The sequence below is a fragment of the Sus scrofa genome, chromosome 15 (assembly GCF_054392235.1).
Source record: "Sus scrofa isolate SSC_HxYL_T2T_F1_AM1 chromosome 15, Sscrofa_HxYL_maternal_Yorkshire_Landrace_v2.0, whole genome shotgun sequence".
NCBI classification, from domain to species: domain Eukaryota; kingdom Metazoa; phylum Chordata; class Mammalia; order Artiodactyla; family Suidae; genus Sus; species Sus scrofa.
In genome coordinates, this window is record NC_139397.1 from 148,119,282 (window position 1) to 148,145,500 (window position 26,219).

The window sequence follows — 26,219 nt, forward strand, 5'->3', positions numbered from 1 at the left end:
TCCTGGTGGAGTCCTCCTAGAGGGGACAGTAAGGTAAGTAGGAAGTGGGGGCTGTGATGGGGGTTTGGGAGTGAGAGGAGGGGAGAAGGAGGGGAGGTCCCAGGCCTAGTTCCCAGCCCTTTGCTGGAGCCTGACTGTGTCTCGCTCCAGGACTAGGTCACTTCTGCTCTGCTCCTTTGTTTTCTTTCACGGCTGGATCCCTTCTGTTTGAGTCAGTCTCTCTTCCCCTAGAATTGTTCATTTTATTTTTAAAAGATTTTTTAATTTTATTTTTTTGTCTTTTTAGGGCTGTACCCGAGGCATATGGAGGTTGCCAGGCTAGGGGTCGAATCAGCTGCAACTGCCAGCCTACTCCAGCCACAGCCACGCCATGTCCTTAACCCACCCAGCGGGGCCAGGGACTGAACCCACGTCCTCGGGGATGCTAGTCGGGTTCATTACTGCTGAGCCACAACGGGAACTCCAGAGTTGTTCATTTTACCTGGGACCTTTCCCCCCAAATGTGCGAGTGGGGGACATGAAAGCCGGAAGGACAGAGGGCCCTCGGGCGGGACCCTGCTCTCTCAGGCACCAGGACGTGTTTCTGGCGGCACTGATGCAATCGCTCGTGGACTCCCGGGACTGAGCGTCTCGAGCTGCACTGTGAGCTCCGGGCCGTGTGGGCGGCATTTGCTTGGGTGGCGGTGGTGGTGGCGGCGGTGGCGGCTTGGCCGGGGTCCGGGCCGGCCGTGGGCAGCCTCGGGCGCCTCGGCCCTCACTGACCGTAGTCCCTCTGTCTCTCTAGTCGATCATATTTGATGAGGTGGACCTGACAGATGCCAGCGTGGCTGAGTCCAGCACCAAAAACGTCAACAACAGCTTCACGGTAAGTCTCTGGACGCACACCTTTCTGGATTCCTCTCCGCGTTTGCTTTTCCTGTTTATTTTGAACAAGCGGGTGTGAGCCGTTGAGACTTCTCATCCTTTGCTCTCTGATTGGAACAGTTCCTGGTAAATTTTGAGTTTAAGGCTCAAAGTAATACTGTGGTTGGAGAATAACTGAGAACTTGGCACACGTGGGCACGAGAGAACTAGAGGGTCCAAGTGAATTTTTTTTTAACCGTGTTGTGGTTTACATTCTGTAACGGTTTTGTACAGAGGTTTGTTATTTATGATGGTTGCAGGACATTTGGCAAAGGCAGAAAAGAGTGTTGTAGCAATTGAAAAACAACCACAGTTCAGCCACCTCAAAATATAGAATGTTGATATTTTGGTGTATTTCTTTTCTTTTTAAAACTTCCTCCCCCCCTCCACCGCCCCCTATTTATAGAAGTTGTGTTGTGCTTTCAGCAAAAGTTATAAATGCATAAAATCATGTGACCTCAGTACCCCAGGTAGCCACCTGCTCACTTGGTAATAATAATAACAATGTGTTTACTTTGTACTAATAATAATGACAATGTATTTATCTTTATTTCTCCTGATCTATGTCTTCACCCACATGTACCCCGAGATGGTCCTGATCCTTTTGTTTTGCATCTGTTTATTTTCCCTTTACATTTATTGTAGACTTTTTCCCATGTTGCTTGAGCTAAATGTTCATCATCTTGTTTAATGTCTACACAGCCTTTCTTGTACAACGTGACAGTTTTGGCTCCGGGGGCTGACTCTAGAACTTACTGCATAAGATAAGACTCTAATAGCAGGAATGGGATATTTTAAAATATTTTTCTTTATGCTATTAAGTGATCCTATCCAGAAGTGTAGTAAGCTTCCTCATTTTTTCTCAGTCAAGGTGGATAATTTTATTCACATTTAGGATCTAATGTTTTGGATTAGTGTTAGTTTCAGCTACTTTCAGGCTTTGTTTTATTTATTTATTCATGGATTGATTGTTCATGTTGCTACTCCAAATGGGATTTTCCTTCCTCCATTTAAACTTCTTATTTTGTTTTGATGTAACTAACCGCTCTTGATTTTACTTTGTGGCTTATCAAATTAGACTTTCCTGATGGTCTCTTTTATTTTATTCCTCGTTTTACTTGGACTATTTTTATTTTTTCTGCATTAGTTTTATTGTTTACTTACTGGCTGGGGGACTGTGTGAATGGATTATTCTTTGATTTGTGGCTTTTAGAGTTTTTAATAGGAATAGGTGTTGAATTTCATTAGAAAGTTTTGAACATTAATTTAGAGAGTCAATTTAGGTATTTGTACACTTCCTAATATAAGCTGTTCCCAGTAATGTTGATTGTTGTAACTTAATTTTGGGTTTAGAATTTTCTGAAAGTATGTGTGTGCTTTTCTTTGGGTAGGAGGTAGCCTTTGTTATGTTTTGATTTTGGAGTTAGACTAGCCCCATCAAATTCATGTAGTAACTTCCCATGATTTTATGTGCTCTGGAATATTTCTGTGGTTTTAGAATTGATTACTTCTTGGAAGTTTGAGAGACCTTACTTTTCAGGGAGGTAGTAAGGCTCTGAATAAACGTAAAGGTTTAGTTTTGCTTTTTGATCATAGGAGGTTTTTTACTTCTTGAGGACTTTTTGTAATGTGCTTTCCTACTTATTCTGAATTTAGTAAATTAAAATTAGTAGCATGTATTATGTGCACTTTAAACATACATGTCTCTCATTAGATCCCCATTCGCATGTCTAATTTCATTTGTTCAGCTTTTGTTTTTCTTGTCATATTTCTTAAACTCTTTCTTGTTTTCTTTTTTTATGAGAGTTGGTTCTTAGATTATTGAACAGTTACATTTTTTGTTACCTAATCAATTTCTGCATTTATATTTATTACCTTTTTTTCTGCTCTTCACAACTTACTTTTTTTTCTTTTTGGCTGCCCTGTGGCATTTGGAATTCCCAAGCCAAGGATCAGACTCCAGCGGCCGTTGTGGCAATGCTGGATCCTTAACCCACTATGCCAGGCCAAGGAATGAACCTGTGTCCCAGCAAATCTCACTGATCCCTTTGAGCTGCAGCGGAAACTCCTGCTTTTCACAACTTTTTAAAACAACTCATTGATTAGCTTATTCTTATTTTCGTATAAATAAATAATTAAAAAACGTTAAGGGACTTTGAATTTAACTCTGAGTGCCTTCTGTTCACATTCCAACATTCTAAAAGTTGTTTTTTCTCTCAGTAGAAAAATATTGGCGTTGCCACCGTGGCATGGGGTTAATGATGCAGCTTGTCTTGGTGGCAGTGCTGGCTTGATCCCCAGCATGGCACAGCAGGTTAAGGATCCGGTGTTGTCGCAACTGTGGCAGAGGTCACAACTGTGGCTTGGATTTGATTGACCCCTGGCCTGGGGATTTCCATGTGCCAAAGATATGGCCAAAAAAGAAGCAAAAAGGAAAAAGAAAAGTGTTTTTAAATTACTTTTCGATCATTCAAGTTATTGAAGAAATTCTTAAGGTATATCTAAAATCTCTGTTCTAAAATCAGAGAGTGGTGACGGTTGCACAACTGTGTGAATATACTGAAGCCCACTGAATTGGATACTGTAAGAGGCGGAGCTGGATGGGAATTACATCTCCATAAAACATAGGATGGCGCTGCACTGGGGCACTGTGAGTTACTGTGGCACCTCATCAGCCTGGCTGGAGGATGACCCCTGATGTGCGTACTGTCTCTGTGAGAGAATGTGTTTGCGGTGCCACACAGGTGACTTCCAGATGTCGAACCCGGCCCATATTGGGGTCCCCCCAGACTCTGTGCCCGTTGGGGTGTCGGGGATGGTTCCCACCCTTGGGGCAGAGGCACCAGTTCTTTCACACTTATTTTAGATGTTCTTAGTGCTTTAAAACTGCTTTTTCATCTGAAAGGGCACACTCACAATGAATAATAGTGAGGTTCTCCAGAAACATTCCAAGATAAGGAGACACATCCTTGGACAGTTTGTGACGGGCCTGAAATTTGGGGATAGCACGGGAAGTGTTTGGAGCTGGCTGACCAGTGCCTGGTTCCCCGAGGCGTGCTTCCGTAGAGGGTCAGTGTATTCCGGCACTTGCCCATTTCTAACGCCCTGCAGTAGTTACTGTCTGGACTCTGAACCCATCCCTTTTCATACAGCAGATTCCAGGAATCTATGTGCAGGGCCTGGAAGGCCGGTGCACATGCTCAGGGAAGTGAGTGCAGGATGCATGAAAGTATTTGCCCAGGAGCCACTACGTTTCCTGGAATATCTCACTTGGTTTTCCAGCTATGCCAGTAGTAATTTCCAAATTCCACAGCGTCTATGAAAATTACATGCCTGATACAAACAACCAGGCAGTGAAAGTTGAGGTCATCATGAATCAACCAACAGATGGGAGCCTTTTGTAGCTGAAAGGAATGAGTTAAATTTGCTCCAAATTAAAAAAGACTTAATTTAATTTGCCCCTAAAATGGCCAAAGAACTGTATTATAAAGAAATAAGGACCCGAGGGACAAGAGACTTCCAAGGGAGATGGGAGGAAATATTTGGGGGAGAGGAGAGAGTTTTAGACAGGCGTGGTGGAGGAAGTGGTCCGGTGAGACCTCTATAACTGAAGAGGGGTCTTCTTGTCTTCTGTTCTTTAAGAACAGAGTGAAGCTGGGATGCAGCTAAACCCAGAAATAAGATATGCCTTTAGATTCTTTTTTGGGGGGGAGGGAGGGGCCGTGCCTGCGGCATACAAAAGTTCCTACGCCAGGGATTGAATCTGCACCACATCAGTGACAATGCTGCATCCATAACCTGCCATGCCACCAGGGAACTCCCTGTCTTTAGATTCTCGATAGGTGGAGCTTGACAGTGGGAACCTTTAGAAGAAGAAAAGTAGAGCAGACACCTTCAAGTGGGGTCGTCCCTTGCAAGGCCAAAAAGCATAGCAGCGTAGAAAAAGCATTGCAGCTTCACGTCTCACGTCTGCAATACATGAGAGTGTATATTTTTGATAATTAAACATGTTAGTATTAACCTGTGGAAACTAAAAGGCTTTTGGTATGTTACTGCCAAGTTTCTTCTAGAACTTTTATCGTTGGACTTCATGAAATGGTTTTTTCTATCCTTACATAAATACTGTGTGTTAAAATTTTAGGAGTTCTCACTGTGGCTCAGTGGTAATGAACCCAGCTAGTATCCATGGGGACATGGGTTTGACCCTTGGCCTTGCTCAGTTGGTTAGGGATCTGGCATTGCCGTGGGCTATGGTGTAGGTCACAGATGCAGCTTGGATCCTGCGTGGCTGTGAAGTAGGCTGGCGGTTGCAGCTCCAATTCGACCCCTAGCCTGGGAGCTTCCATGTGCCACAGGTTTGGCCCTAAAAAGCAAACAAAACAAAATAAAACAAACACCAAAAAGTTTTGGAACATCTTTGCCACTTTGATAATATAAAAATGATAATTTGTTTTATTTCTTTTATTATCAAAGTGAGATTGAATATTTCTCACCATCAATTGGCCATTTGTATTAATTTTTTTATGAATTGATTTTTCATGTGCTTTCGGAGAGTCAGCTCTATATTGGGTTCAAAAGCACCCCTCTCTCTTTCTCTGTTTGTCTAAGATTGCCCTCTCTTCTTTTTTTTTTAATTAATTTCATACACTAATAATAGGTAAAAATGCTTCTCATTTTTTTTCTTTCCATTATCTAACATGGGATAATTTTAAAATTATTTTCAGCGTTATCACAAGATTCACAGATTTGTGTTGAAATTATATTTTAACTACCATTACTCTTAAAGAAGTTTGTCACAGCATCATTTCTGATTTACTGAAAGTTGTGTATTTTAAATAGTTTGTAAGATTGAAGTATGACAAAAGTGCATGAAGTCGTGTGTGGAGCTTGATGTGTAACCACCACCCGGTCAAGCAGTAGTCGCTGTGTACCCCCCAGGAAGCTCCTCTCGTGGTCCCTCTGCCCCGTTGTTACCTCGCCCCCACCTGTAACCACCACCCGATCAAGCAGTAGTAAGTGTGGGCGCCCCAGGAAGCTCCCCTCGTGGTCCCTCTGCCCCATTGTTATCTCGCCCCCACTGGTAACCACTCTCCTGACTTTTGATACTCTGGATTCGTGTTGACTCTTTTAGATATTTCATGTAAATGGACTCATGCAATTCTAGCATGGCAGTTACTTTCTTTCAGTGATCTAAAAATGTCATTCCATTGTACTGTAGCTTCCATGATTTTTGCTAAAAGTAACAGGTCAGTTCTGTTGGTGTTCCTTTTCCCTCCTCTGACTACTTTAAGGTTTTTCTCTTTCTTTGACATTTTGCATTTTTGTTGTTTTGTTTTTCTCCATGCATGGTTCTTATCTTGCTTAGTGTTCCTAGCACTTCTGAAATCTGTAGAAATATGTTCCTTTTATTATCAGTTTTGGGGAAGTGTGTGTTATTATCTCTTCAAGTATTGCTTCTGCTCATTAATTTTTCCTCTTACTCTGGGACTTTTATGTTAGATCTGTTCACTGTCTTCCATATGTTTCTTACACTCTAAAAAGTATTCTCTGTTCTCTTTGTTGTGGATATTTTGTTATTATTGTTCTGATAATTCTTCAGGTGTTTCTTGTCTGTTAAATCCATCTATGAAGTTTTTAATTACAGTTATTTCCTTTCAGCTCTACAATTTTCATTTCGCTGTTATTTATTTATTATATATTAATTTGGGGGGGGGGATCATGGCCATGGCATGTGGACTTTCCTGCGCCAGTGATTGAAGCCACACTGTAGCAGTGGCCCGAGCTGCTGCAGTGGCAATGCTGGCTCCTTAACCTGCTGTGCCACAAGGGGATTCCTATTTGCCTTTATTTTACTATTTTATTTTTTTAAGATAGTTTTTTTTTTTTTAATTTTTTGGTCTTTTTATGGTTGCACCCACGGCATACAGAAGTTCCCATGCTAGGGCTTGAATTGGAACTCTAGCTGCTGGCCTGCACCACAGCTTAACACATTGAGGCCCAGGATCGAACCCGAGTCCTCATGGATACTAGTCTTGTTTGTTGCCATTGAGCCACGACAGGAACTCCTGCTTTTATTTTAGATCACGCTTTGAATGGAAGTTTTCTCTTTTCTTTTTCACATGTTTACAGTTGACAGATTTTCCAGGGCTGTGTCTGCTTGTAGCCACAGCCGCGTGATGGTGTCCCCTTTTCAGTCAAGCTTTGTACCAGACTGAGTGTTTAGCTACATAGAACATGCTACTTTGTTTCACCAGCTCTTCAGTTGTTCCAGTCAAACTAGGACGTTTAGAAAAGACTGAAGAACAAGGAAGAAAAATAATGTAAAGTGTTATGCTTTCCACAGAGGAATCAAAGTAGGGCATTTATCATCAGGTGGCTCCAGTGGCACACGGGTTTCCCTTGTTGGTGTTGCAGGTGGGGCATCTGGGGCCAGCTTTGCCGTTGATGCCATCCTTGAAGACGTCTCTACATTTCTCTTGGAAATCTTGTAGGAGCGATACTGTTCTTTGCTCGCCAGTTTGTCTGGTGTATAGAAACTGCTTTCTTCCAGGCTCTGCTTTTGGTTTTCCATTTGACAAGGGTCTTTTTTTCTTGCCTCTGTGATTCTGGTTCACGTGAATCATTCATTCTTCAGGAGCCCTGCTTGTTTATTTGCTCATTGGTCCAGTATGTGTCTATGCAGGGCCTCTGGGGCCACACACCACGTCAGGGCTAAGGTTTCAGTGGTGAGCAGAAATGGGGAAGGGCTCTTTTTCGTCAAGCTTGTGTTCTAGTGGGGGCTCAGTGACACACACACACGGAGGGCTGATTACAGGCTGAGATGGCAGATACATATGGAAGAAAGGCTACATGGGGTGTATGATAAGAGGGTCCCCCTGGTGTTGAGGAGCGGTTGAGGAGGTGATGTCTTAACTGAGATGTGAAGAGTGGCTAGTGGAGAATCAACCGAGGAGGGTATGTGTGTGAGCTTGTGCATGTGTGTCTTATGCCTGTAGGCACTTTGGAATGGGCCCTCCTGAAGGACCAGCGTGTGCAGAGGTCTTGTGCTGGGGGGTGCAGTACAGACTGTGGCCTGATGAGACCAGGGGGAGAGACCACAGGCATGAGAGGGCTGGAGACTCAGTCCTTCAGCCCGTCCACTGAATACTTCCTTCCCTTTGGTGAAATTGCCAGATTTGCAGCGTTGGGATGTTTTACTCTGGCTGCAGTGTGGGGGGTGAACTGGAGGGAAGGGCAGGCTCTGGATCAGAGTAGAGCGGGATAGAGGGTGAGCAGCAGACACGTGGTGCCGTCAGCTCCGCCCAGGGTGAGGGGATGAGGTGTCAGGGTTCCGCCTCAGAGCAGCAGGCTGGTTAAACATCGTAGAGGCCGTCAGGGACCAGCGGCTGCGGGACCCTGAGGGTCGGGGTCTTTATGTTCCATGTCGCTCGTGCTTTTCTGCATTGTTTTAATTTGCTAGCTTTCTCTAATTCTGTTTATCAGAATTTGTATATATACGTATATAATTTTTATGGCCACACCTATGGCATGTGGACATTCTCAGGCCAGGGGTCAAATCGGAGCTGCAGCTGCAGCCACAACCACAGCAGCAGTGGATCTGAGCTACATCTATGACCTGTGTGGCAGCTTGTGGCAACACCGGATCCCTAACCCACTGAGAGAGGCCCACACCCTCACAGAGGCAACACGGGTCCTTAACCTGCTGAGCCACAATGGAAACTCCTATATTGTTTTTGCTTGCTTTTACTTGTGATTGTTTTTTTTTTTTTTTTTTTTTTAATTCCCATTCCAGCATAGCTTTCTGATTTTATCCTGGCTTATTTTTTGCTAGAGAAAACCTTTTTAAAATGCTTTCTGTTGAACATCGTCGTCAAGTCCCCGCCTCGGGGCGAGATTGTCCTCTGGGCCCCTGCGTTTTCTCTTAGGCATCCGAACTTTTTCATTGGCTTTGGCTATCTCCCCTCCCGGATCTGGTCGTCTGTGAGCTTTCTTCAGTGCTTTCGATTGTTGTCTTCCAGGCCTGTGGCCTCATTTATAATCCTCCTGCGGCAGCCTAGAGCTGTGGGGCATTCCAGGAGTTGTAGGGCCGTTCGAGTCTAGTGCTTGTCTTTCCTTATTTCTCCGAGTCAGTGTTTCCATCATTTTTAACCTCTGTCCAATTTTGATAAAGCTTTGATGACATGTCCTCACCTCCTCTAAAGTGATTGGAGTTTCAGAAGGCAGCACATGGCATCAGGGCGCAAGAGCGCCGCAGCATCCCGCTCACACTGCCCCCACCCCGCCGGCCGCCGAGGAGCCTCGCTGCTCCGAGCCCGGGCGGTGGTGTTAAGTGCTGCAACCCGTGCGCTGCGCGAGCAAGGCTGTTGGTCTGCCTTGTGCTTTACCCAAGTGCCGGCATGGAGAAGGTGCTCATGCCTGTTTGTTGAAGAGTGCCTTGGTCACGGCTGCCCAGGGCGAGTCCCTGCTCCTCTCGGGAGCTCCACGCGGCAGAGCACTGTCCGTGGAGGCGCTGGTGTCAGTGGAAGAGCTTCCTTCGTGTCGTGAACAGCCCTGCGCGAGCGGCGGGTCCCGGGCAGTCAGGAGCGGCCGGCCGCGGGGTTGATCGCCTGGCTCCCTCGGTGGGCAGCCGTCAGGATGGGCCTTCGCGTGGCTGGGAAGAGGCGTGGAGACCTGGGGCTGAGTGGGGCCGTGGGCAGCCGTGCCGAGGGTCCAGGGTGGACGTGGTGCCTGCCGGAGGGGGCAGAGCCTGGAGGGTGGTGAGCTGGGCAGAGGGGAAGTGCTTTCTAAGCCACGAGGAGTTTGGACCATTTTGCCCATTAAGGGGAAACAGGAAAGCCATTGGGATTTGCAAAGCCGGGAGTGGTATCAGCGGCTTTGGCTGCTGAGGGAGAATGGATGTGCAGGGAGGAGGTGGCCGGAACGGAGGTGAGGGGTCGGGCAGGTGCCTTTTCTCCGGCAGGTGGGGAGGGGGAGGCAGGGCCTTGCAGGCAGTTGGCTTACACACGGAGCTCGTCACCAGCACTGCTCGCTGTTGCGCTTGATTCGCGCACAGCGTGTGTGTGGAAGAGAGATGGGTGTTGAGCAGCCGCCCGTGCTGACGCCCCCAGAGGCCTTGCGCCCTCGGCCGCCTCGCGCAGGCGCCAGGCGCGCCTCTGGCGTCTCTGCGCTCTGCCTTTACCGGGGTGTCTGGCTGCCGTCTTGCGTCTTGAGGCCTTTCTCCTCGGACGCTGACTTCATGGTGGCTCCTGTCAGAGGCTCTGTCCTTTTTGAGGGAGGCTGAATCAGAGCCGAATTCAATTTAGTGACGATTTTCTCAGTGAAGTAGGACAAAGGGGCGCCTCAGCTGGACAGCGGGAGCAGACCAAGGGCCAACTGCGGGCAGGTGCGGCCCAGGCCTGGCCGCGTCCCTGGGAGGTCGGGGAGCCCGGGCGCGCAGGGTCACAGGCTCTCGGCCCTGGGGAGGGACCTGGGGAGTCCACCTGTGCGTTGGTGGGCTCATGCTGTTACATTTTGCTCATTTATGGGGGAGATTATGTGCTGTGTGGAATTTCCAAATTTCGGGTTTCCCAGAGGAGTCAGGGACTCCGTCTTTGAAAGTTCAGGATCTGTGTTTCCTCGCTTGGCTGTAAGACCCTAGACTGCAGGGCTGGGTTATGGTCTTCTCTCACCTCTGAAAGTGCCCGTGCCGGACCTGGCACAGGAGCATGGAAGCAGTGCTCACAGCAAGGGCTCTCCCCGGCTGAGTGACCTTGGGCCAATCACTTGGGCCTCTGAGCCTCAGTTTCCTCATCTGAGAAACAGGGTAACAATAGTATCTGCTCGTGGGGTGTTGGAAGGGTGGGATGAGTTAGTACAGGGGAGGCGCGATGCGCGTGGTTACTATTGTTGACAGTAGGGTCATAGGCGTCCACTGTAACAAGTGAATTTTGGAGGACTTAGTCGAGAGCAGTGGACCCAATGAATTTACTGTGTCATTGGAACGTAATGAGAACATTTCCCTTAGTTTAGTGGACTTCTGATCTGAAATGGAACAGCACCGTGAGGTCACAAGGTGGAGCTGGACCTTGAAGAGGAAAGACGAGTTTTACTGGAATATGCCTGGATATAAAACCACTCAAAAGAGTCACATTGTGCCCATTTTTAAAGGTGCTGGAGGCCATCGAGTGCCTCCTCGTGTCTTAATCGAGTTCCAGCCGGGGGTGTGGAGCTCCCCAGCCCTCTCGCTCTGACACTGACCTGCCCCAGCCCAGCTGCTCCTTGCAGGGGATGCACGCCCTGTGCCCTGGTCTCTGAGGGCCCCTCAGTCTGAGGCCCTCTCCCCCGACCCTCCCGCAGACCCTGTCCGTTCCCGAAAGGTGGGGTGAAAACGTCAGTAAGGCTTGTGTCACGCCGGGATCAGAAGGGACCTCCATGCAGCTTCTGCTCCCTTAGGGTGGCGCTTCCCAAACTTGGCTGTGACCAGCACCCTTTGGAACTTGAAAAAAGGCTCCTGGCACCATCTGCAGAGATTTTGCTGCTGATTTATTTTATTTTATTTTATTTTTTGATAGGCAAGAAACAGGTTTATTAAGCTAGGATGCTTGTGAGAGATGCAAGCAGGCAGGCAAGGAGGCTCTGCCCGGGGATTAGGTGGGCTACAGTCTTTGCTGCTGATTTACAGATGGGTGATTTTTCAAAGCTTTCCACAGTTGAGAGGTGTAGCCACAGTTGGGACCCGCTCTCCTGTGAGGCTGAGTGACCATGGGCACCTTCGCAGTCGTGTACGGTCGCACCTCGCACTGCCTGCTTTGAGGCCAGGGGTTCTGCTGCACAGCCCGCTGTCCTAGGGAGGACACACGCCGCTGTGCGGGGAGCTGGAGTCCGGAAGTTGGTTCCCTTGCTCCTTTCTGTTCCGAGAGGATGTTGACTTGTTTCTTCTTTGGGAAGCCTACAGAACAAAGTTCATTGTTGCAGATGGTCCTTACAGAGAAGTGGGGGTGAGCAGGGCCCTGAGGCGGCCCTGAAGCAGCCCTGGCGCTGGGTGTCTCTGGGTTCTGGTGAGCAGCTCTGGGAAGGCCCGGCTCCTGTGCTCTGTGTGTGTGCGTTTCCAGGTTTCACAGCTTGAAGGCTTCTCGTCTCCCCCCCGGGGAATGTAGGAATAATTTGACAACAAGTAAGACTTTACCCTGGCAACCTAATTTCTGAAATCAAACAAATCAATTGGAAAAGATGCACATTTTAGGAAGACTTGTTTTCCCCTTTTCAGCAATCCTTGAAAGTTATGGCTCACTCTGCTGAGTGTCTGAGGGTGGACAAGGTAGAAAAATGCCTTCCCTGTGTGCAGAGACTTCTGACGGGCTGTTAGACATGAACAGAGATCATGATTGTGGCAGGTGTAACACAGGAGGAGAAGACGAGGGGGCGGGAAGAGGCACCTCCGTCAGCTTGGGGAGTGGGCCTTCTGCCAAGGAGGGGATGAGTGAGCAGGGTGGGGCTGGGGGTGGGGGCTGGTCTAGCCTCCTGCAGGGAGGTGGGTGTGGGCAGAGCCAGCAGGTCAGATAATAGATCCAGGAGCAGACAAATGGTATGCGGGCCACTTTCTTAAAGAGTTTAAATTGTAATAATGATTTTATTTTTTTGTCTTTTCTAGGGCTACACCCACTGCATATGGAGGTTCCCAGGCTAGGGGTCTAATCAGAGCTGCAGCCACCGGCCTACACCACAGCCACAGCAACGTGGGATCCAAGCCATGTCTGTGACCTACACCACGGCTCATGGCAACACCAGTTCCTTAACCCACTGAGTGAGGTCAGGGATTGAACCTGCAACCTCATGGTTCCTAGTCGGATTCGTTAACCACTGAGCCACAACGGGAACTCCTGTAATAATGATTTTAAAGGAAAGTTAAAACAGGAAAAAAGGAGATCCTCCCGCCGCTTAGCAGCTATATTTTCACGCTTGCTTCAGGTTTCTTCATAGGCAAACATTAAATTTTGCATGTGTTACACATGCATCAGCATATGTACATTTTATATTTTGGCCTTATTATTTCTTCATGTAAGTGTTTCTACATCATCATGAGCCTCTATAGTTGTGGCTCTTTCACTGCGTAGACGATCACAGTTGACCAGTTAAACCTTCATTTACTCCGACGGGATTAGGGACTCAGGATGTTTTCAGTCCTTCCTAGTCAGAGAACGTTAGCACAGGCATCCTAGGTCCCAGGGGGGACGTTTGGGGAAATAAGTGCGGTCTCCCCTGCAGGGCAGCTCCCGTCCTGAGTCCCCTGGCCCAGGAGAGGGTGCAGCTTTCCCTGAGAAGGCGGCCTTTGCTCGGTCACGGGGCCTTTCTCACCTCTGCCACCTGACTTGAGGTCGAGAAGATAAACCTTCCTTCTGCTTTGTGTGGTTCTGGTTCTGGATCTGGTTGACAGCGTCATTGTTGAGCACGAGGACTTCTGTAGCTCGGCTCCTGCGTACCTTACATTATTTTCATGGGTCACAGTGGGAACTTTTAGGTATCCCGAACCCCTGGAATCTCTGGTGAGCCTGTCATGTTCCTGTAGGAAAGGAATGGACGAGACTGGGCTGGGCTTGATGCTGAGGAAGTGGACAGATCGAGGGACCCTGGTGTACGTGACCGAGCTAGTGGAAGAAGCTAGTAGTTCCTCTGTGGTGCAGCCGGTGAAGGACCCAGTGTTGTCACTGCAGCAGCTTGAGGTCACTGGTTCGATCCCTGGAACTTCCACATGTTGTGTGCATAGCCAAAACAAAAACGAAAAACAAAAAGAAACAGGAGCAGAAAGTGGGGAACATCACGGGCCGCTCAGCCTGGTGAAGGGCCGAGCAGAAGTCGAGAACATGCAGGGGTGAGGGGGTGGCTGGAAGGAGCTCTGGGCACTTGGGCAGAGGGCAGGGCAGAAAGCAAGAGGTGGATGCTTGCTGGCATGATATGAGAACAGAGTGAAGGGGAGGACGGGCTCTGGGTTTATTCTCAAATTTCAGGGAAATGGATTGGCCACATGAAGGGGATTGAAGATAAAGAGAGTTTTCAGTATAGATTGAATGATAATTAAGTTTAAGAAATAGCGTGTTTAGAGGGCTACTTCTGCATAATGCCCGGTACAGCATTGCGCACGTAAAAGAGTGTTTGTCTTTGATCTTAGTATTTAATGTTTAGAAAATCACGAGGTGTGTGTGTTGGAAATAGGTTTGGCTACTCTCGTCGTTTCCTGGGGCTGCCGTGGCAAATTTCCATGTGGCTTAGAAGAGCCGAAGTTTATCCTCTCACCTTTCTGGAGACCGGAAGGCTGAAATTGAGGAGTTAGCGGGGCTGTGCTCCCAACCGCTGGCTTAGGGCAGACCCCACTCCTGGCCTCTGCCAGGCCTTCCCTGACGTGTGGCTACCTCACCCTGGTCTCTGCCTCCATCTCCGCAGAAGTTTCTCCTCCTTCCCCTGTGTCCTCTCCTCCCTCTCTTGTAAAGACACTTGTCATTGTATTTAGGGCCACCCGCATGATCCAGGGCGATTTCATCTTAAAATCCTTACCATGTTTACAAAGAACCCTTTCCCAAATGAGCTCATATTCGCAGGTTCTGGGGGTTAGAACATGGGCATGTTTTTTTGGAGGCCATCATTCAGCCCCGTACATCTGCTTGTAAAAAAAATTGTCAAAACAAGAATGGTGTGAACATGTCGTTTTATTTTTCCACGCAAAGGAAGGCAGCCTTTGGTCAGTGTGGCAGCTCCATGGGGTCATCTGGATCCTTCCAGAATTTGATGCTCCTGGTCCCAAATGCCTGCCGGGTGCCAGCCACCCCCAGATCTCCATTTGGGAGATAGGGGAGAGGGAGGAGAGACAAATGAGTTGCCTGGCAGAGGTGTGTAACCCTAGGGGCCTGGTCCTTCCTGCCCACAAGGGGTCTGTGGCTATGACTGTGTTTTATGAAAGCTGATTTTCATTGCAGTCCTGAGTACTTCATTTTCTGCATTTAGAGACATTCTGAGAAGGCCACAGGCCTCACCACATCGCCCAAGGCGGTTGATGACCCAACAAAGACATTTCGTATTTCAGTATAATTTCAGTAGAGATTGAATGAGAATGACATTGAGGATGTTGAGAGGGCTGCTTCCGCAAAATACCATATCGAAACCCCACGTGATTTCCAAAAAGTAGGACCTGCCACTTGTGTTCAGTCATGTGACTGCAGCGGATGGTCACTGGGATAGGGATCTAGCAGACCTTGCTCATGGCATCATCCTGATGTGCCCTGGAATGACCGGGTCAGAAGAACCCTGCCATACGTGGACGGGGTGATTTTTCACGTCTCTGTTTATAACTTCCTTGTACCACTGTACTCTTGTTGAAATATTTTATGGTACCCAGAAGTTTCGTGAGGTAGATTATAAAGGTAGTCTTCTTAGTTAGCTGGGTAGCTTAGGGCAGGACATATGACCTAAGACTCAGTTTTCTCATCCTTGAAATGGGGATGATACTGGGATCCATCTCGTTGGTCACTGGGTTGGCCAAAAAGAGCCCTCCAAGTGTTTCCTAGTTTTTATCTCCACTACTACTTAATACTGCTAGTGGGACATTAATAGGGTTCAACTTGCTAACATTTAGCAGTTATTTTGGTTTATAGAAATTCCAAAGGATTTCAGATGAGGTTAATATTCTAGGCAGTGTTACAGCATAGCACTTGCAGGAGTTCCCGTCGTGGCTCAGTGGTTAATGAATCCGACTAGTATCCATGAGCTTGCGAGTTTGATCCCTGGCCTTGCTCAGTGGGTTAAGGATCTGGCGTTGTCCTGACCTGTGGTGTAGGTCGCAGACGTGGTTCGGATCCCGAGTTGCTGTGGCTGTGGTGTGGCGGCTGCAGCTCTGATTTAGACCCCTAGCCTGGGAACCTCCATATGCCACAGGAGCAGCCCTAGAAAAGGCAAAAAGACCGCCCCCCCCCAAAAAAAAACAAACCACTTGCAACTGAAGAGTAGGTATCAGGAAAGAATTATTATGCTCATGAGTTATCAGGCAAATAACTAATAAAAATAGGAAAAATAAAATGTAAAGGAAAACCAAATGTAATTAAAAATCTAAGGTGTCTTTGCTTAATTATCTTTAAATCACATTTGACTTTCCTTCATATTTTATTTTTCCTGTTTTTATTAATTATAGCCTGGTAATTCTATAAATGAACAAGAAGCAGGAGTTCCCTGATGGCTCAGAAGGTTAAGGATCCGGCGTGGTTATTGCTGTGGCAAGGATTCGATCCCTAGCCCTGTAACTTCTGCGTGCTGCAGGTGTGGCCAACAAATAAGTAAATAAATAAATGAATGAATAGACAAATGAATAGGAAGCTATGTAATGGATTTACGTAGTGTTTTTGGTTAAATCTTGTCTGTTTGGCGTTCAAGTTTGTAGAAGGAATGAAGATTCTTCTGTAGGTCTGCCTGGGGTGAAACCAGGGGCCTGAGTTGCTCAGCTGTTTCCAGCAGATGTCAGCCTGTGGGGCAGTCAGGCGCTGCTCCTTTGGTGAGGAACCCTGACCTTTATTCAGATTTCAACATCAGCTTTCCTTTTGAGCTTGTTTGGAGTTCAGATATTTCCTGGGCAAAACCCCTATGCTTTGGCTCGGAGAGAGGAAAAGCTATATATATAATTGGCAGATTTCCTTGCATGGAAAAACTCTTCCCAGTTTCTGTGACAGCTGGCCTGGGTCTGGGATGGGAGAGTTGTCCTCGGGGGTTGGGGCTGTCCCTCGTAAGCGTAGAGGCCCTGCCAGACAGGAAGCCCCATGTTAGGACAGCAGCTCCTGCCGTCAGGCTCACCGCCCCTTCCCCTGTCCCTGCCCAGCGCAGGGCTGCAGGAGAGCTTGAGCGCCCGTCCTGGCCCTGGCAGCTGGCAGCTGTGGGATCCCAGCTTCTTACACCTGGAGCTTCATCCTCCCATTGGAAAAGTGGGGGCAGTGCTCTATGCACCTGGCACATAGTAGGTGCTTAGTGAACTGAAAACCCTGATGGTTGAAACACGTCTTGGACCGTGGAGCAGGACCGGGAGAGCAGCTGCAGGAGGCAGTAAATCCAGTGAATTCCATGCTTTGTAATCCACTGTGTTCTCAGTTTCAAGAAGCAGGAAGGAGCAGGCTTTGAGCCAAATTGGTGGCTGTATGTTTGCTAAGTGTGGGGTTTTGCTGAAGGCAGCACCTGCTCTGTGGCACAGATGGTCCAAAGAGCCAGGTATGCCACGTGAGGGATTAGCATTTGGTTCTTCCAGTCGTTCCAAGCAGGCAGAAAGAGGGCACTGCCTTTTCCTGGCAGCCGGGCTGGTGAGCGGTGGAACTAATTGTGGCGTCTGTTGAGTATATTTAGCTTTGGAGGTGGGAGAGGACTCTGTTACTTGTCTGGACTGTGGGGCTGCATTCATGAAACCTAAGCCATTTTCACAGTATCGTTGGGGGGTGTGTGTGTAGGTGTATATATATATATGCATGTTAATGATTGCGACTTCTGATTATCTGGATTTACAAGTGACAGGAAACAAACGAAAAAGGACAGTTGAGAGACTGTAGTTTGACTCTAGTACTTTTGTAAAGAGTTCTTTGAGAAAAGAAACAATGGAGAAGGTACATGGGTTTGATTGAACTTTTCTTAGTGTGGCCAGGAAATGAATAATTTTAGTCATTCTTTACCCAGTGTTCTCTGGTAAATGTTCAGGTAAATGTCCATGTTTTGTAAATGTTTGGCAGATGTCCCAGGATGTGATTGAGCCAAGCCCTGTCTGTCTGGTTTTGTTCTTTGAAAGTTAGGAAAATGGTATCATTCTGTTGGGTATTATGTTTTTTTTTTTTTTAAAAAAACCTTGTTCTTCTGTCCCAGAAAACCTGGCATTTCAGAGTAGATGAACTTTTTATTTTCTTGAAGCAATTTGTTATCAAATTAAGATAATTCCCTGCTTGATGGTAGGGAGGCTGTGCTGCTTCTTGCTCAGGAATCCCTCCTTCTCCACAGCTGAAGCACCAGGTTTGACAGGTAAACTCGGAAAGAAAGTGGGATCCAGCTGTTCTCCTAGTTCTGATAGGCTGTTTAGCTAACCCTCAAGGCTCTGCCAGGTGCAAAGGTGCTCCGATAAGGCCCGGAGCGTCCCCTGTCCAGAGCTGCTTGGGGCGTGTCCTGGCTGCCCCCATTCCTGCTGGACCTGAGTGGGAGAGGCTGCTTAGCGTCAGGGTGCTGTCTTCTCGGTTTTTCTGTCTGCAAAGGTCTGATGACGGTGGATGAGAGTAATTAGACATTTGGGAAACAGGAGTAGGGGTGGCTCCCCTCATCCTTGGAGGAGCTGAAGGGACACTGACCCTGAGGCAGGAGGCTTGGTGTCTGTCCTGCCCTTGACACTGAAAACCAGGACTGCTTCTTTGGGAAACAAGAGTCATCCAGGATAGTTGGCCCTTGAGGCTGTTGCCAGCTTGGCTCTCTGTCTTCTAAGAAATGAACTTACCGGTTTGCTGTATGCAGGAGGTATCTAATCACACCGAAGAATAGATTGGGTGTTTGTTCCCAAAGCCGTAAGTGCTGGCTTTCCCGGGCACTCTGTGGTAGATGAGCTACCACTTGTTCATTATTTTTAGCACCCACTTTGACTTGCAGAAGTTTCCTAGCTTGGGTGATAAACTCTGTGGTCATCTAGTCATTCTGAGAAAGGTTCACCCTGTCCTTTAAAGACTCTTCCAGTGCAGTAAGATGTGCTAACATTAAAACTATTTTTACAGCTTAGTTGAGGCATAATTGCTGCACAATGAACTGTACTGCTTAAAGGGTACAGCTTGATAAAATACGCACACACCTTGATAAAACACACACACACACACACACACACACACACACACACACACACACACACACACACACACACACACACACACTCTTACCCCTGTTGAAACTGTCCCCACAGTCAGGAAAACGAACATTTCCATCTCCGTGAGAACTTCCTTGTGCTTCACCCTCTCTCCGTATCCCTCCTCAGGCGAACAGGGATCTCTTTTCTGTCTTGGTAGATTAACTTACATTTTTAAGAATTCTATATAAATTGGAAAATACTAGTGTGTGTGTATATATATATATATATATATATTTTTTTTTTTTTTTTGTTTCGATGTCTGGCTACTTTGGCTTAGCATGGGATTGTGAAGTTTTCCATGTTAGGCGTGTCCGCAATTGGTTGATCCATTTAACCTGGGGTGGCCATTCAAGCGGTGTACCGTTTGGAGCTGTTGCAAACAAAGCTGCTGCGGACATGCGTCTAAAAGTCTGTGTGTGGACGTGGGTCTTCATTTTTCTTGGGCAAAGACGTGGTAGCAGAGTGGCTGCGGCTCATGTGGTAGGTGTACGTTTAACTCTTCACGCAACTGCGCAGCTGGTTTCCAGAGCGCTCGGTGCTGTGCGTCCTCAGCAGCGGCGCGGGCGCTCCAGCTGCTCCGCAGCCTCGCCCGCCCTGGGGGTGGGCGGGCTTCTCACTTTACGTCCCCTGGTCCCCTGCTAGATAGCCGTAGTATCTCCCTGTGGTTTAATTTCCCTTCCCCCGATGACGAATGATGTCAGTATCTGTTCATGTGCAGTATTTGCCTGTCCTCTTTTGCCAAGTAGAGTCATCTGTCCATTTCTGTATTGATTTGTCTGTCTTATTGAGTCGTAAGAGCTCTGGATATTCTGGACATAAGTCTGTGATATGTGTGTTGTGAATAGTTTTCCCAGTCTGGCTTGGCTTGCCTTTTTCTTTTTTCTTTTTCCTTTCCTTTCCACTTTCTTTCTTTCTCTCTCTTTTCCTTTCCTTTCCTTTCCTTCCTTCTTTCCCTTTCCTTCCTTCCTTCCTTTTTTAGGGCTGCACCTGAGGCATACCTGAGGTTCCCAGGCTAGGGGTCTAATCGGAGCTACAGCTGCCGGCCTACACCAGAGCTACAGCAACATGGGCTCTGAACCTTGTCTGCGACCTACACCATAGCTGACGGCAACGCCAGATCCTTAACCCACTGAGCAAAGCCAGGAATTGAACCCGAATCCTCATGGATACTAGTCGGATTCGTTTCCACTGTGCCACAGTGGAAACTCCAGGCTTGCCTTTTCCTTATTCTAAATGTCGTTTTTAGAATAGAGTCTTTTTGGTGAAATTGAGTTACCAGCTTTTTTCTCTATGGATCATGCTTGTGTTCTATCCAGGAAACCCTTTTCTCCCTCAGCATCGTGAAGATTTTCTCCTAGAATTTTTGCAGTTTTAGGTTTTGCAGTTGAGATGATGTTTAAACTTTTAGGTGTAATCTGAGGCAAGACGCGGTGTTCATTTCCCCTATGTTGGTGTTGAGTTGTCCCCAGAGCACTCATCGGGGAGACTCTCTTTCCCTCGAAGCATCCTGACATCTTTGCCACCAGGCAGTTGACCACGTATTTATGCATTTCTCCCCACTCTCTGTTCGGTTTCATTGATCTGGGTCTGCTCCTCCCTAACTCCACACTTGCTTGGTTGCTCTAGCTTTATAATAAGTGTTGAAATCATACAGCCTAAGCCTTGTAATTCTGTTTTTCTTTCTTAAAATTGCTTTGGTTATTCTAAATCCTTTGCATTTTCATGTAACTGAAAATTAACTGATCAGTTTCTATTACAAAAGAGTCCGCTGGAATCTCGACTCTGATCGCATTGAATCTCTAAATCAGTTTGGGGAGAACTGATGTCTTAATAACATTGAGTTTCCCACGAACATCATCTATGTCTACTTATTTAGGTCTTCTCTAATTTCTCCCATCAAAGTTCTGTAGTTCACAGTGTGGATATCTTTGATGTCTTTTCTTAGATTAATTCCTGTGTAGTTTGTTTTTTTTGTGTCTGGAAAATATTTTTATCTCATTTATTTAACAATCATTTGCTGCAAATATATATATAAGAATATGACGGATTTTGTGATCTTGGAAAATAACTGAATAGTTCTAGTAGCTGTTTTGTAGCTCCCCCGGAAAGTTCTGTGTAAGCAGTCACAGCGTCTGCAGATTAGGGACAGCTTTACTTCTTTGTGACCCCAATGCCTTATATATTTTTTCTTTTCTCACTGCAAAAGTTTGGACTGGTACCGTTTTGAATAGAAGTAATGAAATCAGAAATCCTTTCATTTCTTCTAATCTTCACAGAAAATAACTTAGCTTTCCACTTTTGAGTATGTTGTTAGCTATAGGTTTTTTGGTAGGTAGCCTTTATCACTTTGGGGATTTTCTTGTTGAGAATTTTGATTATGAATGAGTGTTGAATTTTGTCAAGTGCTAGTTTTTTATCCGTTGAAGTGACCATATGGATTTTCTCTATTTTGATGAAAGAACAAATAAAATTGATTTTCAAGTGTTATAAACCAGCCTTGCATTCCTGGGAATAAACTCTATTTCCTCATAAGGCATTGTCCTCTTATTTACTGTTGGATTCGATTTGCTGTTATTTTGTTAAGGATTTTGCACCTATATCTATGAGAGGTATTGATCTGTAATTTTTGATTTTGTCAGGTCTTGGCACTTAGAGTAAGCTGGCTTTATAAAACTTATCAGCTAACATCATAGAACGAGGAGGATCCTTGTTCCTCCCTGTATTTTCTGAGAGTTTGGTGTTACTTCTTTCTTAAATGTTTGCTGGAATTTACCAGTGAAAAACTAGGTGTGGATTTTTCTTTGGGGGAAGGTTTTTGATAATACTTTTTTTTTTTTTTGGTCTTTTTAGGGCTATACCCTCGGCATATGGAGGTTCCCAGGCTAGGGGTCCAATCGGAGCTGTAGCTACCAGCCTACACCACAGCCACAGCAACGCCAGATCCTTAACCCACTGAATGAGGCCAGGGATCGAACCTGCAACCTCATGGATACTAGTCGGATTCATTGACCACTGAGCCACGGTGGGAACTCCCTTGATAATACCTTTTGAAATTTTTGATAATAAATAAAAATTTTACATGGATTTAAGGTTAAGCTCTTCAGATTTTTTGTTTCTTGTCTCTACATTTTACCCACTCGCCCACCCCCGTTTCTGTCTGATGGAGGAAGAGGTAAAAACTTCTCGAAAAGGGATGTGCTGGGCTTGCTGGCTCTCTCCACTCCGGCACCCCGAGACATGCTGGCACAGAGTAGGCAGTCTAGATACATTTGTTGGGCTGATTGGTTTGTTGTTGCCGGTGTCTCCATCCCTCAGCATCTCTGGGAAACTTCTCCCTCTCCTCCATCCTCATGGAGCTGTGTCATAGCTGTGCCATGCCAAAGGGAGGTGGCTCCTGAGTCAGGCCAGCTGGCCGTGGCTGCATGCCTTCCCCACCCTTGCAGCTGTCCACATACCTGGGGACACATCCACGGCCCTGGTAGCCAGACCCTCTGAGTCAGGGCTTGCCAAGGGAAGAAATAGTTTCACTGATTTTCTGTTTTTTTTTTTTTTTTTTAAATGTTAAATCATGTGGTTGAAATTACTTCTTTTCATTTTTGAAATAGACTTGAAATACCAGAGGAAAACAGGAAGCTTGGTCAGAGGCCTGGGTAAACTGTCTAAAGTTAGGAGGGGTGGTGGTTATAGGTGAGGGAGGAGCACCCTGAAAGTCACCTTGTCTGTGACTTACCTGCCCGACTGGGAGTGGGTCCGAGAGGGCCTTTCCTGGGCTGCTTACGACTGACACCCCAGCTTTGAGTACATTAGTTGGTTGGGAGTGGCCTGAGCATCTCTGAGAGAACACGAACGCCTGGCTCTGTACTCCGTTCAGGTCCCCGGCATCTAGAAGGGTTCTAGCGCCCACTCCCTCCTTTGGATCTTAGGGTACCTCCAGCGCAGCTGCAGAGGCTGGATGTGGGTAGGGCTCCCTTGGCAGAGCTGGGAGCTCAGGACAACAGCTGTGCATCTCAGGGTCCTATCTCCTTCCTGGGCCTCGATTGGAAGGACACAGCCTCCCGTGTTCGTTAGAGTACCCGCTGCATCCACATGCTGGCACATAGCTCCCCTAGACCCCCAGGTCAAGCGGGCACGCCATCCTTCCAGGAGGGAGCTCCATGGACCACGATGTGCCCTGGCCACGATGTGCTGGCCACCGTCTTCTGGTCCTGGCCCTGCCTCCTGCAGGCTGTGTGGCCTTGCGGGGGGGGGGGGTCACCTACCCTCTCTGGGCATCCATTTCCCAGTGTGTGACATGATGTTGGAGCAGATTGGTTGTCCAGTCACGGGCATGTGTGCGAGTCTGTGACCTCACCTTCTGGCTGAGCCACGCAGGGCCACGTGGTGACTGAGCTGTGAGAGAAGCAGCTCAGACCTAGCCGTCCTCACCTTCTCCGCCTCCGGCTCTGCTTCGCGCCGTCCAGTCGGAAACCTTCACCTTGTGGCGTTTGCTGTTTTACTGCGGGGGTAACAGGGCTGAAGACATTTCCCTGAGAATCAGTCCTGGGGGAAGAGTTAGCACCCCTTTCATTGCTAGGGGCGGGGGGTAGCGGCAGTGAGGCCATCTCACCAGCAGGGTCCCCACTCGAGGGGCTTGGGGGAGGGCTGAAGGGACCCCCACCTCGGGTTCTGCTCCTGCTGGCCTTGTCCTTTGCTGGGAGCAAAACTGGAGAGCATCCTCTTAGGCGTAGCAGAGTGACCTCCGTGTGAAATGTGGACATCTCCCCAGACATTTAGCTCCCAGGCTAAGGCACAGTCAAGTCCAGGAACCCGGACATTCCGCCTAAATGGAGGGTTAGAAGGGGAAGGAGGTCTTGCAGTAGTTTTCACTTTGTAAGGCTTTTCGTCTCGAGTTGCTTGGTATGTGTGAGCACACACAGGCAGTTTGCAGAGGTGACCGTTGGTGTCAGTGGGAGTGTTCCATGCTGTCATTGTTTATGGAGTGAGTACCACCTGCCTGGCACTCCGGGATTCCTCTGGGATCCCTCCTTGGAGGAACCGGAGTCAGAAAAGGGACAAGGCAAATTCCATCTTTTATGAAGCAAATTGCATTTCACACCTCTACATCAAATGATCTTTTTTTAAAAAAATCTTTTTTTTGTTTGTCTTTTTAGGGCCACACCTGAGGTATATGGAGGTTCCCAGGCTAGGGGTCGAATGGGAGCTGTAGCCGCCGGCCTGCACCACAGCCACAGCAACACCAGATCTGAGCTGTGTCTGCGGCCTACACCACAGCTCACGCACGGCAATGCCAGAGCCTTAACCCACTGAGTGAGGCCAGGGATCTAACCTGCATCCTCATGGATACTAGTCAGATTTGTTTCTGCTGAGCCATGATGGGAACTGCTAGAACACATTTTTTTTTTTTTTTTTTTTTGAGTCTTTTTCGAGGGCCGCACCCGTGGCATATGGAGGTTCCCAGGCTAGGAATCTAATCAGTGCTATTGCTGTCAGCCTACGCCAGAGCCACAGCAACGTGGCATCCGAGCCACATCTGCGACCTACACCACAGCTCACGGCAACGCCGGATCCTTAACCCACTGAGCGAGGCCGGGGATCGAACCCACAACCTTATGGTTCCTAGTTGGATTTGTTAACCACTGCCCCACAACGGGAACTCCCTAAAACTCATTTTTTAATTGAAGTGAATTTACAATGCGGTGGTCGTTTCAGGTGTACAGCAAGGTGGTTTGTTTATGCGTACTATATATTCTCTTTCATTATTGGTCATTACAAGATTTTAAATACAAGTTCCTTGTGCTGTATAGTAAGTCCTTGTTTATCTACAGACAGCAGGTCTCTCTGTGTTCCCCCTAAGATGGTGTGGAGTGACTTATATCCGAGGTTAGCAGCGCACTGCTCTGAAGGGCCAGGTCTTTTAGGCCTTGCTGGCTGTTGGATCTCCAGGGCCACATGCGGCAGCCAGAGACTGGGTGTTACGAGCAGGTGTGGCTGTGTTCCAGTCAAACTGTATTCAAAGACCAGGCGGCCGGGAGAGGTTGGCCTGGCGGGACCGGAGTCCTCAGACTGGATCTGCGGTGGTGTTATTACCGTCGTCTATTACAGCAGGCGCCTCGGTGCGCCGCCATTTGAGTGGAGAGTTGCCAGTTCTTCTGTAACGGAGTCAATCACGTTCTTTACCTGGAGCACGAAGAAGGCTCAGTCTCTGGGCCTCAGTTTCCTTCTCTGTGGTGATGGGGTGGTGTCTCAGTTCAGATTAGATTTGAAGCATTAAAGAAAACCCAGGTGGGGAGTTCCCATCGTGGCTCAGTGGTTAATGAATCCGACTAGGAACCATGAGGTTGTGGGTTCGATCCCTGGCCTTGCTCAGTGGGTTAAGGATCCGGCGTTGCCGTGAGCTGTGGTATAGGTCGCAGATGCTGCTTGGATCCCGCGTTGCTGTGGCTGTGGTGTAGGCCGGCAGCTACAGCTCCGATTCGACCCCTAGCCTGGGAACCCCCATATGCTGAGGGTGCAGCCCTAGAAAAGACAAAAAGACAAAAAAAAAAAAAAAAGGAAACCCAGGTGACAGTGGCTTAAATAAGGTGGAGGTTTGATTTTATCTCCTTGAAAAGACTCGGGGCCAGCAGTCCTATCAGCATGGAGCCCACAGCCGGCGGGATCTCAATGTCCCCTCGTGGTAGGGAGCAGGCAGCAGGGGAGGCTGCCACCGTGTCACCCTCTGGGAGAGCTTTCCTGGAAGCCCCCTGCTGCGTGCTGGCTGGCATATCCCCTCCGCGTCCCCAGTGCAGGGCTGGGGGACGTGTGCCCGCTCAGCCAGGCATCTAGAGGCCTTTGGGACAGCGTGGGCAGTTGGTGAGGAAGAAGAGAAGTGCTAGTTGTATAGGCTGCTGGTGGTTGTTGTTCCAGACACTGATTTTGTAGGAAAAAAACAAGTATAGATAATTTAAAAATACCTCTTACTGTAGGTATTTTGGAAAATACAGAAAACCAGAAGGAAAAGAAAAAAGCATGAGATGTCACCTTCAGTTTTCTAAGGCTTTATGTGTCCTACCCTTTAAATATATATGTATAAATTCTGTGTAAACCTTGTTTTTTCCTTTTGGTATTTTGCTTGTTTCCTGGCGTGCCGCCTGGTAACTAGTCCATAGTTTACTGAACGTATAAACAGCCTGAGACCAGCTCATCAGTGAAGGTGGGCATGAGACTTTGTCCCAAGGAGGACACACCTGGCAAGTCAGCAAATACAGGTGCACTTACCTCAGGCCGCTTTGCTCTGGGAAGTCTGACTGCTTAATCACCTTGACCTTCAATGATTAGAACAGGGCATGGTGGGCCGACCTTGGGCTGGAGAAGTTGGTTATGAGTTCTCTCCCCTCCTAGATAACTGTTAACTGTAAGGTTACTGTAGATGCACTTGGGTACATGCAGATTTATAATCAAATACTGC

General features: G+C 47.6%; 1 protein-coding gene across 7 annotated transcripts in view; it reads left to right on the forward strand.

Moving 5' to 3' along the window:
- Positions 1-26,219, forward strand: part of DGKD (diacylglycerol kinase delta) — a 118,224-nt gene that overhangs the window by 38,500 nt on the left and 53,505 nt on the right. For 6 of the 7 annotated variants that reach the window (XR_014830257.1, XR_014830258.1, XM_021075023.2 and 3 more), the window contains exon 3: positions 785-865. Coding sequence is in view for 5 of the 7 variants with exons in the window: in XM_021075023.2 (XP_020930682.1) it covers positions 785-865 (81 nt within the window). In the remaining 2 variants the exon portion in view is untranslated. Of the gene's footprint in view, positions 1-784; positions 866-3,451; positions 3,554-26,219 lie in introns of those variants that run through there. The other variant, XM_021075028.2, reaches the window with a different exon arrangement.